Source organism: Ursus maritimus, unplaced genomic scaffold (genome assembly GCF_017311325.1).
Source record: "Ursus maritimus isolate PB19 unplaced genomic scaffold, ASM1731132v1 scaffold_20, whole genome shotgun sequence".
Classification (NCBI taxonomy): domain Eukaryota; kingdom Metazoa; phylum Chordata; class Mammalia; order Carnivora; family Ursidae; genus Ursus; species Ursus maritimus.
The window spans coordinates 50,468,017-50,485,880 of NW_024424453.1; the positions used below are offsets into that span (position 1 = coordinate 50,468,017).

The window sequence follows — 17,864 nt, forward strand, 5'->3', positions numbered from 1 at the left end:
GAAAGGAAACTTCAGTTCTGTGGGATAGGAGGGTAAGTAAGGAGGATTCCAACAGACAAGATGCCCCAACTTTAGTAGTTTAGTTAATAGAAGGAATTAAGGAAAGGGGAAACATTCAGCAGTATGATCAGAGTTGCTGGGAAGTCAGTGTGTATATCTTCAGAAATACTTCATATGGCCTAGGACAGAACTGGTAACTTGTGGTCAAACTCCCATGGTGGTCGTGGGTAGTAGCCAACCCAGGCTCCAGGGGCTCTAGGCCTATGAATTAGCTCCTTTCCTCTGGCAACTATGAGCCTCATAGTTCCCTCAGCGGGAGATTTTGATGGGAAATGTTTATTGATTTGGAGGAATGGCATTATTCTTCCAGGAAATTAGGCTCTAACTCTCCCTTCAATCTCCCCATTGTTGACTATTCAAAGTTTGCCTCAAGGGATCCTGGAAGCTCATTACATTACAAAGCTCTTGTCTCCTCTTTTGTAACACAAACTCTCAAGTTTATGTAGGCTGGATCTAATGAATTGCAGAACCTAATTTTCAGACAATAAAGGGCACTTGTTCATTCAACAACCATTTACCAGGCTTGTTCAGTACTGGTGTGTATAATAGTCTCCTTAGGTCTCAGCTTTACATGTGGAGCAGGGAATTTAAGACAGCTTTGTCCAGCCCTATGGGCAAATGCTGGTAAAGAGCTGATCCTTCCGGGTGACAAGGTTGTCTTCTGACATTCTTGGTCCTCATGACCTATTTGCTGATCTTAAGCACCTTATAATCTCTCATCTCTCCTGGCCTTTTCCCAGGCTATGTCAAAAATATTCTTCTCCCCCATTCTCTTCCCTTGTTTACCTAGAATACCCGTTAGATCTATGTCTTTAATTTTCTTCTGGAAGTTCATGAGAATAAGGGCAGGGAAATGGGAGTGGGTGGTGGAAGTGTTGAGGTCCAGATATGCTTCCAAGCTCAGCTTCCAGTCTGTCTTTATTTCTTGCTCCTTTGGGGCAATGCCCAGTCTTTCCTAGGCCTCACCTCTGGGAGACGCAGGCCTAGCCATGGCAGTGTGTTCCATTTCCGTGCCCCTTGCCTGGATACCTCATTCCCTGATGGGGTCACAGATGATGGAGTCTTTCCTGGAGACCGTGAGAGCCATCGGGGCTCCCTGCTGCTGGGTGGGGGTGCTGGCCAGCAAGGCCCCCTCCTTAGGAGTCCACTGCCTCAACCCTCCAACCCTGGCCCAGGACATGGAGAAGACGGACACTCTACATTGTCCACTGGCGAGCTTGCCCCTGGGGGCATCGAAGTCTCGGTAAGTTTGTCAATGCTCCAGACTCTTGGGCTGCCCTTCAGGTAGAGGCCAAGAGATCCTGAGTGTCACCCATGGAAGCGTCCTTTAGGCAACACTGTGTCCAATATTTCCCAGCTACCCTCATTTTAGAGACAGGGCAGGTGAGAGCCAGAGAGAGGTATTGGTTTTACCTGAGGTCAAACAGGTTTTCTGGTTTACTCTGCAGTACATACATACAAATTATTTTCCAGTTGATGCCATTTTTTCCCCAGTGTTCTTCTGTCCCCACTCACTATCACTGCTTTAGAGATAGGCCTGCTTGTTCCCTGGATGAATATGAGAAAAATGGAAAGTTCTCTTTCTGCCTGTAGCTCTGTGCAAACTATGCTGGGCTTAGTACATGGGATCCCATGAAATTCTGGGAGGTGCCCTGGACAGATATTAGCAGAAGCAAAGTATCCCTTGCTTTAGTCAGAGAAGCAATAACTTGCCAAAATGTACAAATTAGGCAACAGCAACTAACTGGCAAGCACTCGTAATAGAATAATGGCAGAGTGCAACGGCAAACCAGGGACTCCTTATTAGATTGAGAGCTGTGATTTAATTTGAGCTCTCCCTTTAGTTTCAGTAATGATGCTTCTAGTGTTTTTCATTTGCCCTCTCTGTCTAGCCAGGGACACAGAGCAGTTTACAAACAGACTTGTAAACTGACAATGATATGGCTCTACTGACTTGCATAAGTCCTACAGGGTTATCTTAGCTCCATCTCTGACTGGATGCCATGAGATCCCACCAAGAAACAGATGAACCACTCCAATGCACAAGTGGGGAGAGTTTATTAAAGTGTTTACAGAGGTGCGCACTGGGCTCTGAATTAAGGAGGGACGTGAAGCACCTAGAGAAGAGCAATAGTGGGGTGCTGTTACATGCTTAGCCTCAAGAGGTGGGAGGAAGGACCAGAACCAGAACCCAGCAAGAGCTGGGTGACCCAACAGAACCTGTGAACCAGGTGGAAGATCACAGCCACTACCCAGAAGGGAAGAAGCCAGGTGGCATCCTACTCCTCTCTCCTTCCAGACTCTGATCTTCTATCTGTGCTTCCCATTGGCCAAGCCTGACCAGACGGAAGGGTGAGGATGATGTTGCTTGTATAGACCACCCTTCCCAGGCGCAGAACAGGGAGAGAAGGTGGAGAGTGGGTTTCCAGGAGCCAAAGGAGAATCACCAACACAGAGAGGTGCTTTAACACTCTAGAAAATACCTCACTCAAGAATTTCTCCCTAAATTACCTCTCCTAGGTAGTCTGAGTTTCATTCATTTTAGTTAAATTACTTGACTAGTGCAAGATTAACTCTTTAAACCCTTCTGTGTCACATGGATGTGGGTTTCAATCACAGGTGTGCCACTTCCCAGTCAAGTCACCCATAACAAGTCCCTTAAATTCTTCAAGCCCCCAAGTCTCCCATTAAAAAGGTTTCTAAGTAGCTGAAGGGTTCAATAGAATCATAAAGTGCCTGTATTGGTACACACGTGTCTGACAAATAACAATAGCTACTAGCATCTCTTGTTGAGTCCTCATGGTTGAAAACTTTCTGAAGGTTCTTTATATATATTAAGGCACTTACTACTGTATACCTATGAGCTTCCCCTATGGCAGGTGCTCAATAAATGATTGTCGGATTTGGATTCTGAATGGCTGTGCAGCACCGAATCAGCTGCTGTGGGCCCCACATCCAGGGTAGTGTGTGACTAAAGTTAGGGGTATGGAACCCAAATGGAACTACCAGTGAAGGCCCAAAGAAGGAAGACTCAAAGGATTGTTTCAGATAACTAACACTGGCAAATCAAGACACACAAATATTCATTCAGCAAGAAAAGGACTGTGTGGAGTTTATAATTGGGTTGTATACTGGGGAGGGAAATGGCCTATTAGAAGGGAGGTCAAGAAAGCTTGTCCTGGAGAGGAATTCTTTGTGAACTCCATATGCACGGCACAAAGTCTTGGAATGACTGCCTGGTCCAAGGCTCCTGCAGCTCCAACTTACCTTGGGTAGAAACCTCAGAGACCCTTGAAATAGCCCCATGCCCCACCCTGGTGCCCAGGGACCTGTCCTCAGGCAGGAGTTTGCAGAGCCTCAGGTGAGCCCAGGGTATAGTGTTAGGTACAAACCTAGATGCACCACCAACTCTGTGTCCTGGTCTTCATGCCTAAGCTCTTACCCCAAGTTCAAGAAGCAGCCCATTTCCCAAAGCACAACTGCAGAGGACCATAGCTTCACCAGGCAACTTGTGACTACACAAGACTGGAAAATAAAAGGCTGAGTGACCTGACTTTGCCCCTGATGACTTCAGGTTGGGGAAGTAGTCTGACTGTTTGTGTCCCAGCAGGCATTTGATGCAGGACAAAAGAAGACTCTCTTATCAGCAGAATACTTGAATGAGCCTTTCCGAGCCCAAAGGGCAATGAGTGTTGTCAGCATCATGACCTCTGTCCTCGAGGGTAAGTACCTCTCATTAGAACACCCATCCACTGTGCTACAATGAGTCTGCATTTGAGCAGCAGAGGAGATGCCCCAAACCTGTGCCAAAGATGTCACCCGTCTGTGTCCCGGGATCCTAAATACTGCTCTTTGTTATGCCCTTGGTCCCATCACCCTTTATCGATGTTTTTTTTTAATATGGATAATTTTTTTCAAAAATAATAGGGTCCAATGAGTTTTTAATGCTCTAGTTTCATCTCTTGTTCAAATTTATATCTGCTTTATATGTATTCACAAAACTAAATTTGAGAAAGTGATCTGGCAGACACCAGAGAATTTCAAGCTACCTCAGGTATGCAAGAAATTTTACACTCCTTAATTTTCAAATACAGCAGAATTATCCTGTCATTTTTCATGGTTGTAACTTTTATGGTTATAACTTAATTTTTGTCTCAAGCCCCCATTATGCTGAGCATTGGAAGATAATTTAAGTAAATTAATCAGTCAATTTAACTAAATTCTTGTTAATTCAGGACTCCATCAATCAGATGGGAATCCACTTAGCCTCCTCAGGGATATGTTCCAATTGCTTATACCAAACCAGGAGCTGGAGGAAGACAGTGACACTGGTTCCCAGCCCCCTGACACTCAAGTTCCCAAAGAGCATGACTGCATCCTCCTTACCCTGAGTATGAAGCTTGTCTTCTTGTCCAGCCTTTATTTTGCATCAGGATATGGAAAATATAGCCTTTGTCCTGTCCACTTACTTGCCTCCCCTGGACAAATTTAACATGTACTGGACTGAAGGAGGGAGAGGGAGTTTGGGTGCTGGTGTGTTTCTGAGAAAGGGCTCTCTGTGTGCTCCCCTCCCAGTTCTGGGCTGAATCCTAACTGTGAGGGAGGGCATGATGAAACAAAAAAAGGGAAACAAACAAAAAAGATGTTTGAGGGATTTGAAAACAGAACCAATCTATGTCTTACTTTCTAGATGAAGCGAGAGGTGGCAAGTCTTAGGAAAAAACCCACATACCCATCATGGCACAGAAACTGTACAGTAGAGCAGGCAGATAGCCCACCTGGGTAGAGAAGGCCTGAGGTAACCCCAGAGAGTGCCCTGTGGCCTGCATGGCAGGAGAGTAGCTGGATGATGATCTTGCCCCCGTTGAGGGCTGGAGAAGGAAGTGAGTGAGAGGCAAAGACGGAACAGCCATTGTGGCTGCTCTCCCACATGGGACCTAGGATGACTCGTAAAATACACTGGGCAATGACTAAGGACCAGCTCAATACTCCACTTTTGGTGAACCCTGGACCCTCCAGAACTCAGACACAACTTCAGATAGTGAGGTAGTAGCAGATGTTGAATTAACTAAAACAAGATCCCCAGGTTGGGGACTTCCAGTATATATTGAATTCAATTATGGGGGGGGGGGCGTTTAAGTTACATTTCTTACATACGTGGATTTGTGTTTTGTGAAATGTGTACACATTTCAGTAACAACAGTGTGTACATATTGTACATATTCTCTCATATTATCTTCCCTCGTTGATCATTATTTAAAAATCACTTTTCATTTTAATAGTGTCTGTATGCCTAACATTTTTCATGGCTGTGTAGAATGTAACCATGCTGCTATGCCTGTGATTTTTTTTGTTGGCCAGGTGACTTGCTTGGATTCTTTTTTCTTTTTGCCATTAGCCATCAAACAGTTAATGTTAAATACAAACAGTTTGCTTTTTCATTTATTCTCCAGAACTATCAAGCTTCCTCCTTTTTTTTTTTCATTTATTTACTCTTCAACAAGCATTTGTTTAGCATAATGTCTGGCATTATTCTGGTGCTGGGAATTCAGTGGTGAACAAGATAGAAGCCTACACACATGGAATTTACATTCTGGGGGCCAGGGTATACAGATACTAACTACAAATAGATATTCAGGTAGTGATAAGAAGTAGGAAAAAAAAGTCAGGAAGGAGATGGGGAATAGAAGACTATAGAGGGGCTATTTCAGATAGGGTGGATGCAGAAGACCATTTTCCTTAAAGAGACCAGAAATCTGAATGAAGTAAGGGATTCAAACTTATGAGAACCTAGGGGAGAGAGTTCCAGACAGATGAATGGTGAATGCAATGTATTTTGCAGGAATGAGACAAGAATTAACAAAATGAGTGTTCCAAACACATCCTAACTCAGGTAAGAACAAAAGAGGTCTCAGAATCCATGAGAAGTGACAGAGGATAGTAGTTAAGAACATAGACCTTGGAGCTAGACTGCCTGAGTTGCATCCTGGCTCTGCCACATAGGGTAAGCTATGCAACTTTGGAGCTCCATTAACTGCTCTATGCTTCAATTGCCTCACCTGCAAAGTAGTGAGAATGTATTTATCTTTTAATGATTTTTGAGGATTAAGTGAGTTAGCATATGTAAAGTGCTTAGATCCACAACTGACACTTAGTAAATGTTCAGCAGGTGTTGGCTATTCTTATTTACTCTGTTGTAAACAAGGGCAGAGATGTGTCTGTTTTGCTCACAGTTAGAGTTCCAGTACCTGGAAGAGCGGTGCTTGGCATATGGTTGGTTTTCAACAAACAGTTGTTGAATGAATGGTAAATGAGAGTGATACACAAAGGTGACATTTGGGGGTGATGTTAATTATAATGACCTGAACTGATAAATAGGAAGAGAATAAGGAATGGTCAGATATCCTGAGGTAGGACAGACTTCCCTTAAGGAAGATGCTGTGAGAATAGACTAGGAAAAGCAAGAGACACACTGACATTTTCAAGAGAATCTGGGTAAAGAAAATTTCAGATTAGGGCAAAGACGTCAAAGTTGTTTGAGCATAGGGCAGATGACCTCTGATCTTCTCTGGTCGGACATTATACCCACAACATTCACAGAATACATGAAGGGTGCTTGGCACTGTCCAAGTTGTGATGGGATTTACAGAGGCCATCTTTTTGGGAGTGATTGTGCCTGAGAAAGTTTGGCCCAAGCCAATAAGAACATGACAATTCATTGAGCTCAGAGCATGTGAACCATCTATGCCTGGCACACAAACTAAGACTTGACAGGTTTCTAGACCAGAAGACCAAGAGCAGGAGCACAGCAGTAAGCACAACCCAGGCTCTGCCCTCATGCTGAGTGGGAGAGAGGGACTTGGAACAAGTTTTTACTAGGATGCTGAGTGTCTTGAAGGAGAAGTGCAAAATGCTAAAGGAAATATGGTAAGTTTAGCCTGGAGTTAGGGAAGTATTCCAAGCAGAAAGGACAGCAAAATCTCTGAAGCAGAAGAGAGCATAATATTTGAAGAAATGGAAAAGGCTGATGTGGAGGGAACACAGAAAGCAAGGAGTAGAGGGGCTCAAAATAAGGCTGGAGAGATGGACTGGGGCCAAACCCACAGAATTTCCTATACCAAATTAAGGAGTTTGGACTTCATCCTAAAAGCAGTGAGGTGCCATTAAAGAATTGGAGGCAAGGGAGCTACATTTGCATTCTGTAAAGGTTACTCTGAATACGTGTAGAGGATGGAATTAAGAGGGGAAGAATGTTGGCAAGGAAACCAGTTGGGAGGAAACCAGCTGAGAGATGGCAGTGCCTGGTCTCTGGGGTGGTAGCAGTAGTAGTGATGGGAAATGGGAGGATTAAGAGCTATCTGAGAGACATAAGATTCAGGACTTGGTGGTTCACATGGTTCTGGCATAAGCAACTGAAGGGATACTGGTGTAATAGCTCATAAAAGGAATACTTTAGGGGGATTCACTGGGAAAAGATGCAAGAAAAGATCATGAGTTGAGTCTGGGACATAGTGGGTTTCAGGTGCCTTTGGGACATTTAGGTAAGGATTTCCAGGAGGAAGTCAGATTTGCAATAAATGGGTCTAGAACTTAGAAGATGAGGGTGACCTAAAAATACATATTTGAAAGCTGTTTGAATGTAGATGTTAATTTTGGAAAGGTGCAAGTGGATAAGATGACAGGGGTATTGAGTAAGAAGAGAAAACCTGGGACAGAGTTCTAAAGAAACTACAATGTTTAGTGATTGAACAGAAGAGACAGAACCAGCAGAGGAAGCTGAGAAGCAATGTCCAGGGATAGGAGAAGATCCAGAAGAATACAGCACAAACCCAGGGGTCTGAATTCCTTCAGGAAGAATAGAAAAGTCAAAAGAGGCAATGCTGTAGAAAAATCAAGTAAGATTAAACCCAAAAAGAGTCCAGGGGCTTTAGTTACAGGGATGTCTTTGGTGATCCAAGAAGTGAGGATTGGAGGAGTAGGGGAGGAGGTTGAAGGATGGAGTTGTGGTGGGAGGAGAAGGAGATATTGTAAATAGACAACTTTTTCAAAAGTTTGCCTGTGAAGGGGAGGAGACAGTAAAACACCAGGGCATAAGTAGCATTGTTTATTTATTTTCTTGTATGGAGTTTTTTTTTTAAAGTATATTTACGTGCTAATGGGGAGGATCGGTGAGAATGGGAAAGACTGAAGATAAAGGAAAGAGAGAGAATATTCAATAGATTCCTGAAGTGGCAGGAGAGGATGCACAAGTGGAGAGTCTTAATAGGAGAAAGGGCATCTCTAATTGTAGCAGAAAGAAAGAAAGAAAGAAAGTTCTTTCTGGATTAGCTTTCTGCAGGAGATTCTTTTAGGGGAAGAGCTGTGATAATGTTCCAAGCTAGCAAGTGCATGGTTCTCTTAGACTCTGTATCTCCCCAGACATTCAAGATCAGCGACATTAAGGCTGTTTACAAGGCTGAGTCTTTTCCTGTCCTGCCTCACAGACAGGCGCTTCCTGCCATGATGGCGCATCTGCAAGATTTCTCATGCAACACTGCTTCCTGTGCTTTTTAGTGCCAAAATAGGTCCAGGGAAGTGCCTGCTTTTGTTTCAACTAGAGATCATTGATTTTGCCCCCAGGGTATGCCAACTGCTTTGCCAGTTTACATATCTATCATTTCAAGTGTCCTGTCAGAGCATTCTCCTGTACTCTGACTGACCTGTGCTATATTTGCTAGCCTTTGCACATAACTTAGGATTTGAGTTTTACAGATGTTTCCTAGTTTAATCAAAAATAGAGTTTGCATTTCTATTTCTCAGGTTTGATGCCTTTAGTGGTTTCTGGAAGTAGAAGGGCAGCACATTCTTCTTTTTTAATTATTTGGGAAGATTTTTTTCAGTTAAAAGGTATAGTTGACAAAACTGTAAGATATTTAAAGTGTACATTGTGATGATTTGATACATGTATACATTGTGAAAGGATTTCACTACCTAGGTAATAAAAACATCTGTCACACCTCACAGCTTCATCTTTTTTTTTTTTTAAGATTCCACATAGAAGTGATAGCATGTAGTATCAGTATTTACCTTGCTCTGTCTGACTTATTTCAGTTGGCATAATGCCCTCAAGTTTGAGGGCAAACACCAAGATTTCCTTCTTTCTCATGGCTGAATAATATTCCTGTGTTGGGGGGAAGGGTGTGTATAGGTGGGTGGGTGGGTCTCATATCTTCTTTATCCATTCATCTATTAATGGACACTTAGGTTGTTTCCGTATCTTGGTTATTGCGAATAGTGCAACAATAAACATTGGGAATGCAGATGTCTCTTTGAGATAGTGATTTCATTTCCTTTGGGTATATACCCAGTGATTTCATTTCCTTTGGATATATACCTTTCCTTTTTATTACCAGGTGTGGAATTGCTGGATCACATGGTAGTTCTATTTTTAATGTTTTGAGGAAACTCCATACTATTTTCCATAGCGGCTGCACCAGTTTACATCCCTACCAGCAGTGCACAGGATTCCCTTTTCTCCACATCCTTGCCAACACTTACTAGCTCTTGTCTTTTTGATGACAGCCATTCTAACAGGTGTGAGGCGATATCTCATTGTGTTTTTAATTTCATTTCCCTGCTGATTCGTGCCGTGAGCACCTTTTCATGTACCTTTTGGCCATTTGTATGTCTTCTTTGGAAAAAATGTCTATTCAGTTCCTCTGCCCATTTAAAAACCAGATTATTTGTTTTTTTTTCTACTGATTTGTATGAGTTATTTATATATTTTGGATAGTAACTCCTTATCAGATAAATGGCTTGCAAATATTTTCTCTCATTCCATAAGTTGCTTTTTCCTTTGCTGTGCAGAAGTATTTTTAGTTTGATGTCATTCTATATGTTTACTTTTGCTTTAGTTGATTTTGCTTTTGATATCAAATCCACAAAATCATTACCAAGAATTTGCATTTCTATTTCTCAGTCTCCTGGAGGCTTTCATTGATTTCTGGAAATAGAAAGAGCAGCACATTCTTTGCTCCATTATTTTAAATAAAATCTCTATCAAATTTTTATTTAGAACATTTTTGTTTGAATAGGCAATATGTTATACAGGATTTAAAACATACTAAAGGGCATATAAAAAAGGGGAAAATATTCCTCTGTCTACTCAACTCTCCTTTCCAGAAACAATGTCCAAACCAGTTGTTTGGGGTTTTTTCCCCCAAAATATTCTATTATGTTCAGTCAAAAATATATAGTCTTTCTTCTCCCTTGCAAATGGTAGTATATCGCATATGCTATTCTGTGCCATAATTTTTTTCAATGATATGTTTTGAAAATCATTCCACATAAGTACCCTTAAACTTTCCAGTAACTGTTAGTATTACGTTATATAGACATACCATAATTTAGTTAGCCATCCCCTTCTTGATGGGAAGTAAATTCTGTGGTCACTATATTACTTTCTACATGTACAATATAGGTTAAATGCCTCTAAGTGAAATTGCTTTGTCATAGGGGGTAAGCATTTTTAGTTTTGAACAATAATGGATGCTCTGCGTAAATATATCAACTTTCACCCATCCAAGCAATGGATGTTACTGGCTTTCAACCCACACCCTCCCGAACACAATTATTAAACTATTTTATCTTTGCAAATCTGATCCATGAAATAATATCTTAGTATAGCTTTATTTTGCATTTCTCTTATTTTGAGTATTATTCAACATCTTTTTAAATATTTATAAACCATTTGAATTTTCCTTTTAGAAACTGTCTAATCATTTTTCTATTGGTTTGATCTTTTTCTTATTGATTTTTAAGAGTTCTTACATATTAATGAAATGAGCATTTTGTTTATAACATGAGCCACAATTATTTTTATCAGTTATTTTTTTACTTTATTTGACAAAATGTTTTGAAGATTTTAAAGGCTTACAGAGATTATAAGTCATTACAACAGTGTGATAGTTAAATAGTTAGGTCTATAGAAAAGAAATGGACACTTGTATATGAAAGTATATGGGCATATATGGAAATAACTAATGACCAAAATGAAATTTCAAATCCTTTGGAAAATGAGATATTATGCAATAAACAGTGTTGATATAAATAACCAGAGGTTGGAAAAAAATAAACTGGATTAATGTCTTAATCCTTACCCAAAATAAACTCCAAATGCACTAAAATTTTAAGGAAAATGTAAAGCTGCAAATGAACAAGAAGAAAATGTGAATAGGTATTTTTTAAATCTTGCAATGAGAATGGCTTATATGCAAGGCATGAAAGCAAGAAAACATAAAGAACACTATGGATAAATTTGACTACACATAATTTTTTATTTACCTATGGGAAAATAAAACAGCAAAATTTGGGAGCATAGATTTATTTCTATAAATTTCTTTCTTTTGAAAAAGTATATATAGCAAAAAAATTCATACTACAGATGCATATACAATGAAAATTATGTCTCTCTCCTACTAAAGATTCTTGCTGCTCCCCAGTATCCCAGTGTGCTCTCTCAGTTTATCTTGTATCCTTCATGCAATATTCTATGCATTCACACACACACACACACACACACACACACACGTCACATATATATAAAGTTTTTTTACATCTCCATAGATAAATTTGCCGCATCTTTTTTCATAATGGACTTTATCAGTTGTTTCTGTTATTATTATTATTATTATTATTATTATTATTATTATTATTATTATTACAATGGACATCATCTTTCTTTGCCATGTAGGCTGGCATATCTGTAGAGTGCTTATCCTAAAGCTATATAGGTGCCCTCTGTTGAGGTGGCCCAGCTGCACATCCACATGGAGATTTAGTAGAAGCAGCTAGAGATGAGCCTGGTGCTTAAGGAAAAATCAGAAATTCAACATATAATCTGGGGGCAGATAGCTTGGCAATGTTTTTTTAAGACTATGGGGCTCAATGAGATTACCTAGAGAGAGAAAAAAAGAAATATCGAGGAGAGAATGCTTGAGATCTCCAACATTCAGAGGCAAGAAAAGGAGAGACAGGGACTGAAATTGAGAAGAAGCAGTCACTGATATGGGAGAAAAACCAAGGGGTTGTGATGTCCTAGAAGCTAGACAAAGAATTTCAAGCAGAGCATTACAAATTCTTTCAAATGCTGTGAGAGGCAGAGTGAGGGGATAACTAGAAATTGATAATTTCAATGTGGAAGAGGTAAAAAGCCTGATTCCAGGGGTCAGGGAGGGAACAGAAGTGAGAAAGTAGAGAAAGTTAAGTGTAGAAAACTCTTACAAGGAATTTTGCTGTTAAGGGGACAGTAGATGAGGAATAACAAGGTTTCCAGGGAGATCTTTTGAAAAGTGGAGATACACTTAAAGCATGTTCATGTGCTGATGGGAATAGTCTAGAGGGCAGAGAAAGGGGATGACACAGGTCTTGAGCAGGAACACAGGTAGGAGTAGAGTGAGCCCATGTGCTGGGCAGGGTACAGAACACGGGGATGGACTTGCAGATTCCTTGGAGACTCATCGAAAGGAGCAAGGGAAAGTTCTTTTGTGAGCGATTCTATATTCTGAGGGAAATCAAAAGGAGCTGGTCAGCAAAGAGTGAGTAGATAGGGAGAGGTTGGAGGAGAGAGGGGAAGTGAGAAATGTTAGTCTGGAAGACTGAAGTAGTGTACAGAAATGGAGAAACATGGCAGGATTTCTGGATTGTGACAAGCTGGGACTTATGAATCACTAGTGGGGCCAGTCAGCATGGTTGTATAGTTTTTCTAACCAGTTTTACCTGGTTCGGTGTAGGAGCAGAGGAGTCTGTATGTTCAGGGGAGGAGAGGAGTGGAGAAGGGCAAGGGAACTGAGGGTGTCTGCAAGGGGGTATATAGAGGGGTGGACATGAAATCTAAGCTAGGTAAATTGAGAACTGAGAACATGACATAGATGATGGGCAATTAAAAATGTAGGGTCCATGCTTTGGGGGACTGAATGGGGACAGACATTGGACTGCACTTGCTGGACTGAAGGAGCTCAGAAGGTAGGAAATGGTCATCAGAGCAAGGTGTTGGGGTGGAGACTGCAAGTGATACTAGTATTGACAAGGTCTAGGGGATGGCCAGGGGATGGGAGTCTGAGGGGATACATGGCTGACACCTGTCATCGACCACACCTGTGATACAGAATTCGAGGAGTCCGAACGGAGGTGCCCGCCCTGCTTGACCAGCTTGGCTCAGAAGTATCTGATCTGGGAGTGCTGCCCCACGTGGGTGAAGCTCAAGAAGCTTCTCTTTGGGATTGTGACGGACCCCTTTGCGGAGCTCACCATCACCTTGTGCATTGTGGTGAACACAGTCTTCATGGCCATGGAGCACCACGGCATGAGCGCTGCCTTCGAAGCCATGCTCCAGATAGGCAACATTGTGAGTGCACTGGCAGCCTTTGCCCAGCTGTCATGGGGGGGAAGGGGGCTTTGGGTGGGTTGGCGGTGTGCCCTCATTCATTGGAGTGTTGATACAGCCAGCTGAGAGCAGAGAGGTAGTGTTGGGGATGTGGTAGCACTGAGAGCAGGAAGTCAAGTCTGGAGAGCCAGGCTGTGCTGGTGTGAATTGCTTTCAGACAAACCAGCGTAGGGAAATGGACCTAGAGAGTCATGACAGAGGGGCAGTTAGCTCCCTCTTTATAGAACTTAGGTCAGGCCCTTGAATTCTCTGGCTCTCAGCTGCCTCTACGTTGAAATTAGGATAAATGTCACTTTCCCATTTAAAGACAGCCTATGGACTTGCAAAGTTTCCTCCTAATTCTATTGTTAATGATTACAAAACACAATGGTGGTGGTTTTTCAATGATGTCATTTAAGGGCAGACAAAATGTGGGAGGGGCAAGGAAGGCAATGGGAGGGAGGGAACTTGGAGGTGTGGCTGCTATTGTAAGAGAAGCACCAGAGAGTCAGAACTTTTCTTTTGTATCTGGTTTGTACAGGATGCTGCTTTAAGTTGTCCTCCATTATTTTTTAGTATTATTTGCTTTTAACAAGATAAAATCCATACTGGACTTCGCTACATGGTAAGCAGAAGCTAACAAGGTCAGGATCCTGCCTCCATGTCCATTGCAGTATCCACCCCATTAGAAGTGGCCTATTTGGTCTGCCAGGATCGTCCAGCGCTGCCAACTCCTCATAGGCTGCAGTAAGGGTCTCAGGGGAAATGTGACTACTCTTCCCTAGAAACCTCCCTTTCTCCCAGAATCCAGAGACATGAAAAGGATTCCAGCAGGTTCTGGGACACTATGGAACCAGCATAGCATGCGTTATGTTTTGGCAGCACCTGAGCCAAGAGGCCGCATTCTATTTAAAGTTGATATGAAGAGGGGAAGTGGAAAGAGAAGGAAGAGCCTATTTCCAAGAAGTCAGCATAGACCACAGAGGGTCTTATGGAAGAGACCTCAAAGCCCACACTCATTTTACAGCTGGAGAAGTTGTAACAAGAAAGGAAAAAAGGCCTTTATCATTGAGACAGAGCATAGTGCCTTGTTTTAAAAAGAAAACAAGAAAGGCAGGCAGAGTTTGGTTCCTTGTGTTATTTCTATGACACAACAATGCTATGAGGCTATCACCACCCTCACAGCCCCAAAGAGGGCACTGAGACTAAGAGTGATTGAGTATCCTGCCCAAGATGGCAAAGCCCGTGATGATGGAGCCAGCTGACCCAGGTCTCAGTAGGACACAGAACTTCAGCCCTACCCCACCACGCCTTACTTGTCTACAGAGGCATTCAGTACATGCTCTTTGAATTACAGAGTTGCAGTCTGTGGCATTAGGCAGATCACTTAAACTCCCAGGCTTTCCTTCTGTGTAAAGGGGATGCAACCACCTCTGTTTCCCAGGCTGGTGTGAGGCTTTGCTGAGAGCAAATGAGACAATAGCATCCGACCCTTCTTCCTTACTTGTCTCCCTTCCCTACTCCTTTTCCCATGACCTGAGCCTGGGCTTGACCTCTCTCAGTGTCAGAATCCTATCCTGTTTAAGACAACTAAAGACACTCAGAACTGAAAGAATCTTAGAATTTATTGTTATTGTTCTAGTTTAACAGCTATTATTTATTAATGAGTTACTGTTGTCCAGGACCTTTGCTAAGAACTGTGTATGCATTATCTCATTTTATGCCCATTATACAGATGAGGAAATTGACTTGTGTCCGATTTCACAAGCTCGGACATGGCTAATTAGATTTTTATCGGGGTCTGTGTTGCCCCACGATCCAAGCTTTTGAACAACTGAACCAGATTGACTTCTCATTTAGATAATTATGTAATAATTATTATCCTAATGATTATCCACTTCTACCACCATATGAAAACACTGAAGCATGGGTTCTAATGCGTATCTCCTAAGCAGTGGTCCAGAGGTTTCTCTGTGCTGTCACACTGAGTGTTCCCATCCCCAGTCCTTCAAGAGCCCACAGAGTATATATAAACTGAAGAAAAACAAAGCAAAATGATTCGTTATTTTGTTTTTAAACTAGACATTTCCCTGTTTCCCTATTTGTCATTACCCCTTGACTCCACAAACCCTGCTGATGGATCCTTGTTTCCAACCACAGGTCTTTACTGTGTTTTTTACTGCTGAAATGGTCTTCAAAATCATTGCCTTCGACCCCTACTATTACTTCCAGAAGAGGTGGAACATCTTTGACTGCATCATTGTCACTGTGAGCCTGATAGAGTTGGGTGCAGCCAAGAAGGGGAGCCTGTCAGTGCTGCGAACCTTCCGCTTGGTAATGTTCTCTCTTGGCAACCTGGGGAGACTTCCTCCACATTCAGGAAGCCACACCCCTGGGAACAGATACTGTCCTTCGGGGACCTCAGCAGCCAGCAAACTCTTCCTTTCCTATTCCTGTGTGGAGGAGGCAGGGCATGGCTCCAGTGAGCTGGAGACTTGGTCCTTTCTACTTACTCAAAGTGGGTACATGACTTCTCATCTCCCGGCCTGGGCCCCTCTCATGGGCACTCTTCTGCTCACTTATCAAATAACAGTAACAATGATAATCATCGCAGCTACTGCTTCTTGAGCACTGACAATGTGTCAGGCACAGTGCTACCGCCTTGACATAACGTGGTTAATTTACCATCCTCGGTATTCTCTCAGTGCCAACTAAGTGTCCAGATTTGGAGAGAGAGGACAGAGTGAAGAGAGAATGCCCAGCAATCTCACCACATCCACTTCTAGGCCAGAAAGTCTGTTTAGGGCCCTAGTGTGGGAGCCAGCAAAGCAGCACTGAGCTCCCCGACTTGGTTAACCTGCAGTGGGGTGGCAAATTCAAAGGCCCGCAGGAATCAAGCAGGTGATGACGTAAAGCTGGCCAAGCAAAAGATCTTGGCACTGGATATTTGTCTCACATACACAGGTGGGCAGACCCAACACAGAGCACAACTCCAGGGAGGGTCATTTACATTGGAGTCAGGGTGACTTATGCCAAGGAGGTGACCCTATCCATTATTGTCATAGTTTGCAACTTTTCATGCGAAACAAGAAATCCAGATTTTAATAGTGGCTACTAATCCAATTTTTAAAAAGGCCCTCTAAAAGTCAAATGAAGCACATCCTGGGTAACATTACCACCAGTTAGTAACATCTTTCTCAGATGATGTCTCTCATTGTCCTATGGAGAAAAGGGCATAGTGGGGCTACAGGGCTCTTTACCCATAACCTGGAAACTTGAGAAGATTGGAATTAAAACACTTTTTTTAGTGTTTTAGAAGGACAGATTTTTAGAAGGGCATTTTTAGAACGATAGATTTCTCTAAATATCTAGAAAATGATGTCAAGAGGCAGTCCTGCTAATGGTCCGTGTAAGACACCCATGCACAAACATTGAGGGAGTAAGACTCCATACTCCCTATGCCTTGGGAGGGCCTGAAGTTAGTTTTCTAATAAAATATGAACATTTTTGCACACTTGGGGCAATACAAGCTTGGTGTTTTCAAGTCTACATGCCTCTTTTTTTTCCCATGAAGGCTGTATTCTCAAACAACCACAAATAGGCAGTTTACACCATAGCTTAGGCCTACAGAATTCTCCAGGCACTTGCCCCTCTGCCCCCACCTTCCAGATCCTGACATGCTGCTCATCTCACCATTCCCTAACGATGGCCACCACCCTCATGCTTCCCTGGGGGACTTTAGTCCTCGTCCTCCACCATCTCCCCATTCCTCATTACCTGACTTAGATACCATGGTCCATCAGAATTATTATACCCTTGAAAGAAACTCAACCAGCTTTTGGCTCTAGCCCTTCACATTTTTGTATTTGGCAAGTTGAAGCCAAATATTCCTTCTGCTGTGCCTAACCCTGATCTGTGAACATTACCACAGAGAATTCACACAGCCCAGATCATCAGTTTCATTGTTTTTATTAATAGACTTTATTTCTTAGAACAGTTTTAGATTTTTCAGAAAAATTGAGCAGACAGCACACAGAGTTCCCATATACCTCCCCTGGCCAATCACACGCACAGTTTATCCTAGCATTATCATCTTACATTGCTTACAAGTAACTCTTCAGTGGTCTCACATTGCTTTGAGGACAAAATCCAGAGTCCTTGTTATGGTCTCCGAAGTTTGGCATAATCAAGACTTGCTTACCTCGGCAAACAATCTTTTGCCCACTTTGCTCCAGTCAGATAGGACTCCTTTCCCTTAGTCACACTCAACAGAACTATTCCTGCCTCTGGTCCTTTGTACATTCCTTCCCTCCGCCCAGGATGCTTTTCCCATCTTTCCTTAGATCATTCATTCTCATTTCTCCTGGTTCAACCCACACATCCCCTCCTCAAAGAGGTTTTC

The 17,864-nt window shown here is 42.4% G+C and overlaps 1 protein-coding gene across 1 annotated transcript in view; it reads left to right on the forward strand.

Annotated features, from left to right (window-relative positions):
* The window catches only part of SCN10A (sodium voltage-gated channel alpha subunit 10), a 103,597-nt gene that overhangs the window by 47,265 nt on the left and 38,468 nt on the right, over positions 1-17,864 (forward strand). Inside the window, 4 exon segments of the mRNA XM_008710144.2 lie at positions 1,010-1,303; positions 3,671-3,782; positions 13,206-13,444; positions 15,623-15,796. Of these exon segments, the coding sequence (XP_008708366.2) occupies positions 1,010-1,303; positions 3,671-3,782; positions 13,206-13,444; positions 15,623-15,796 (819 nt within the window).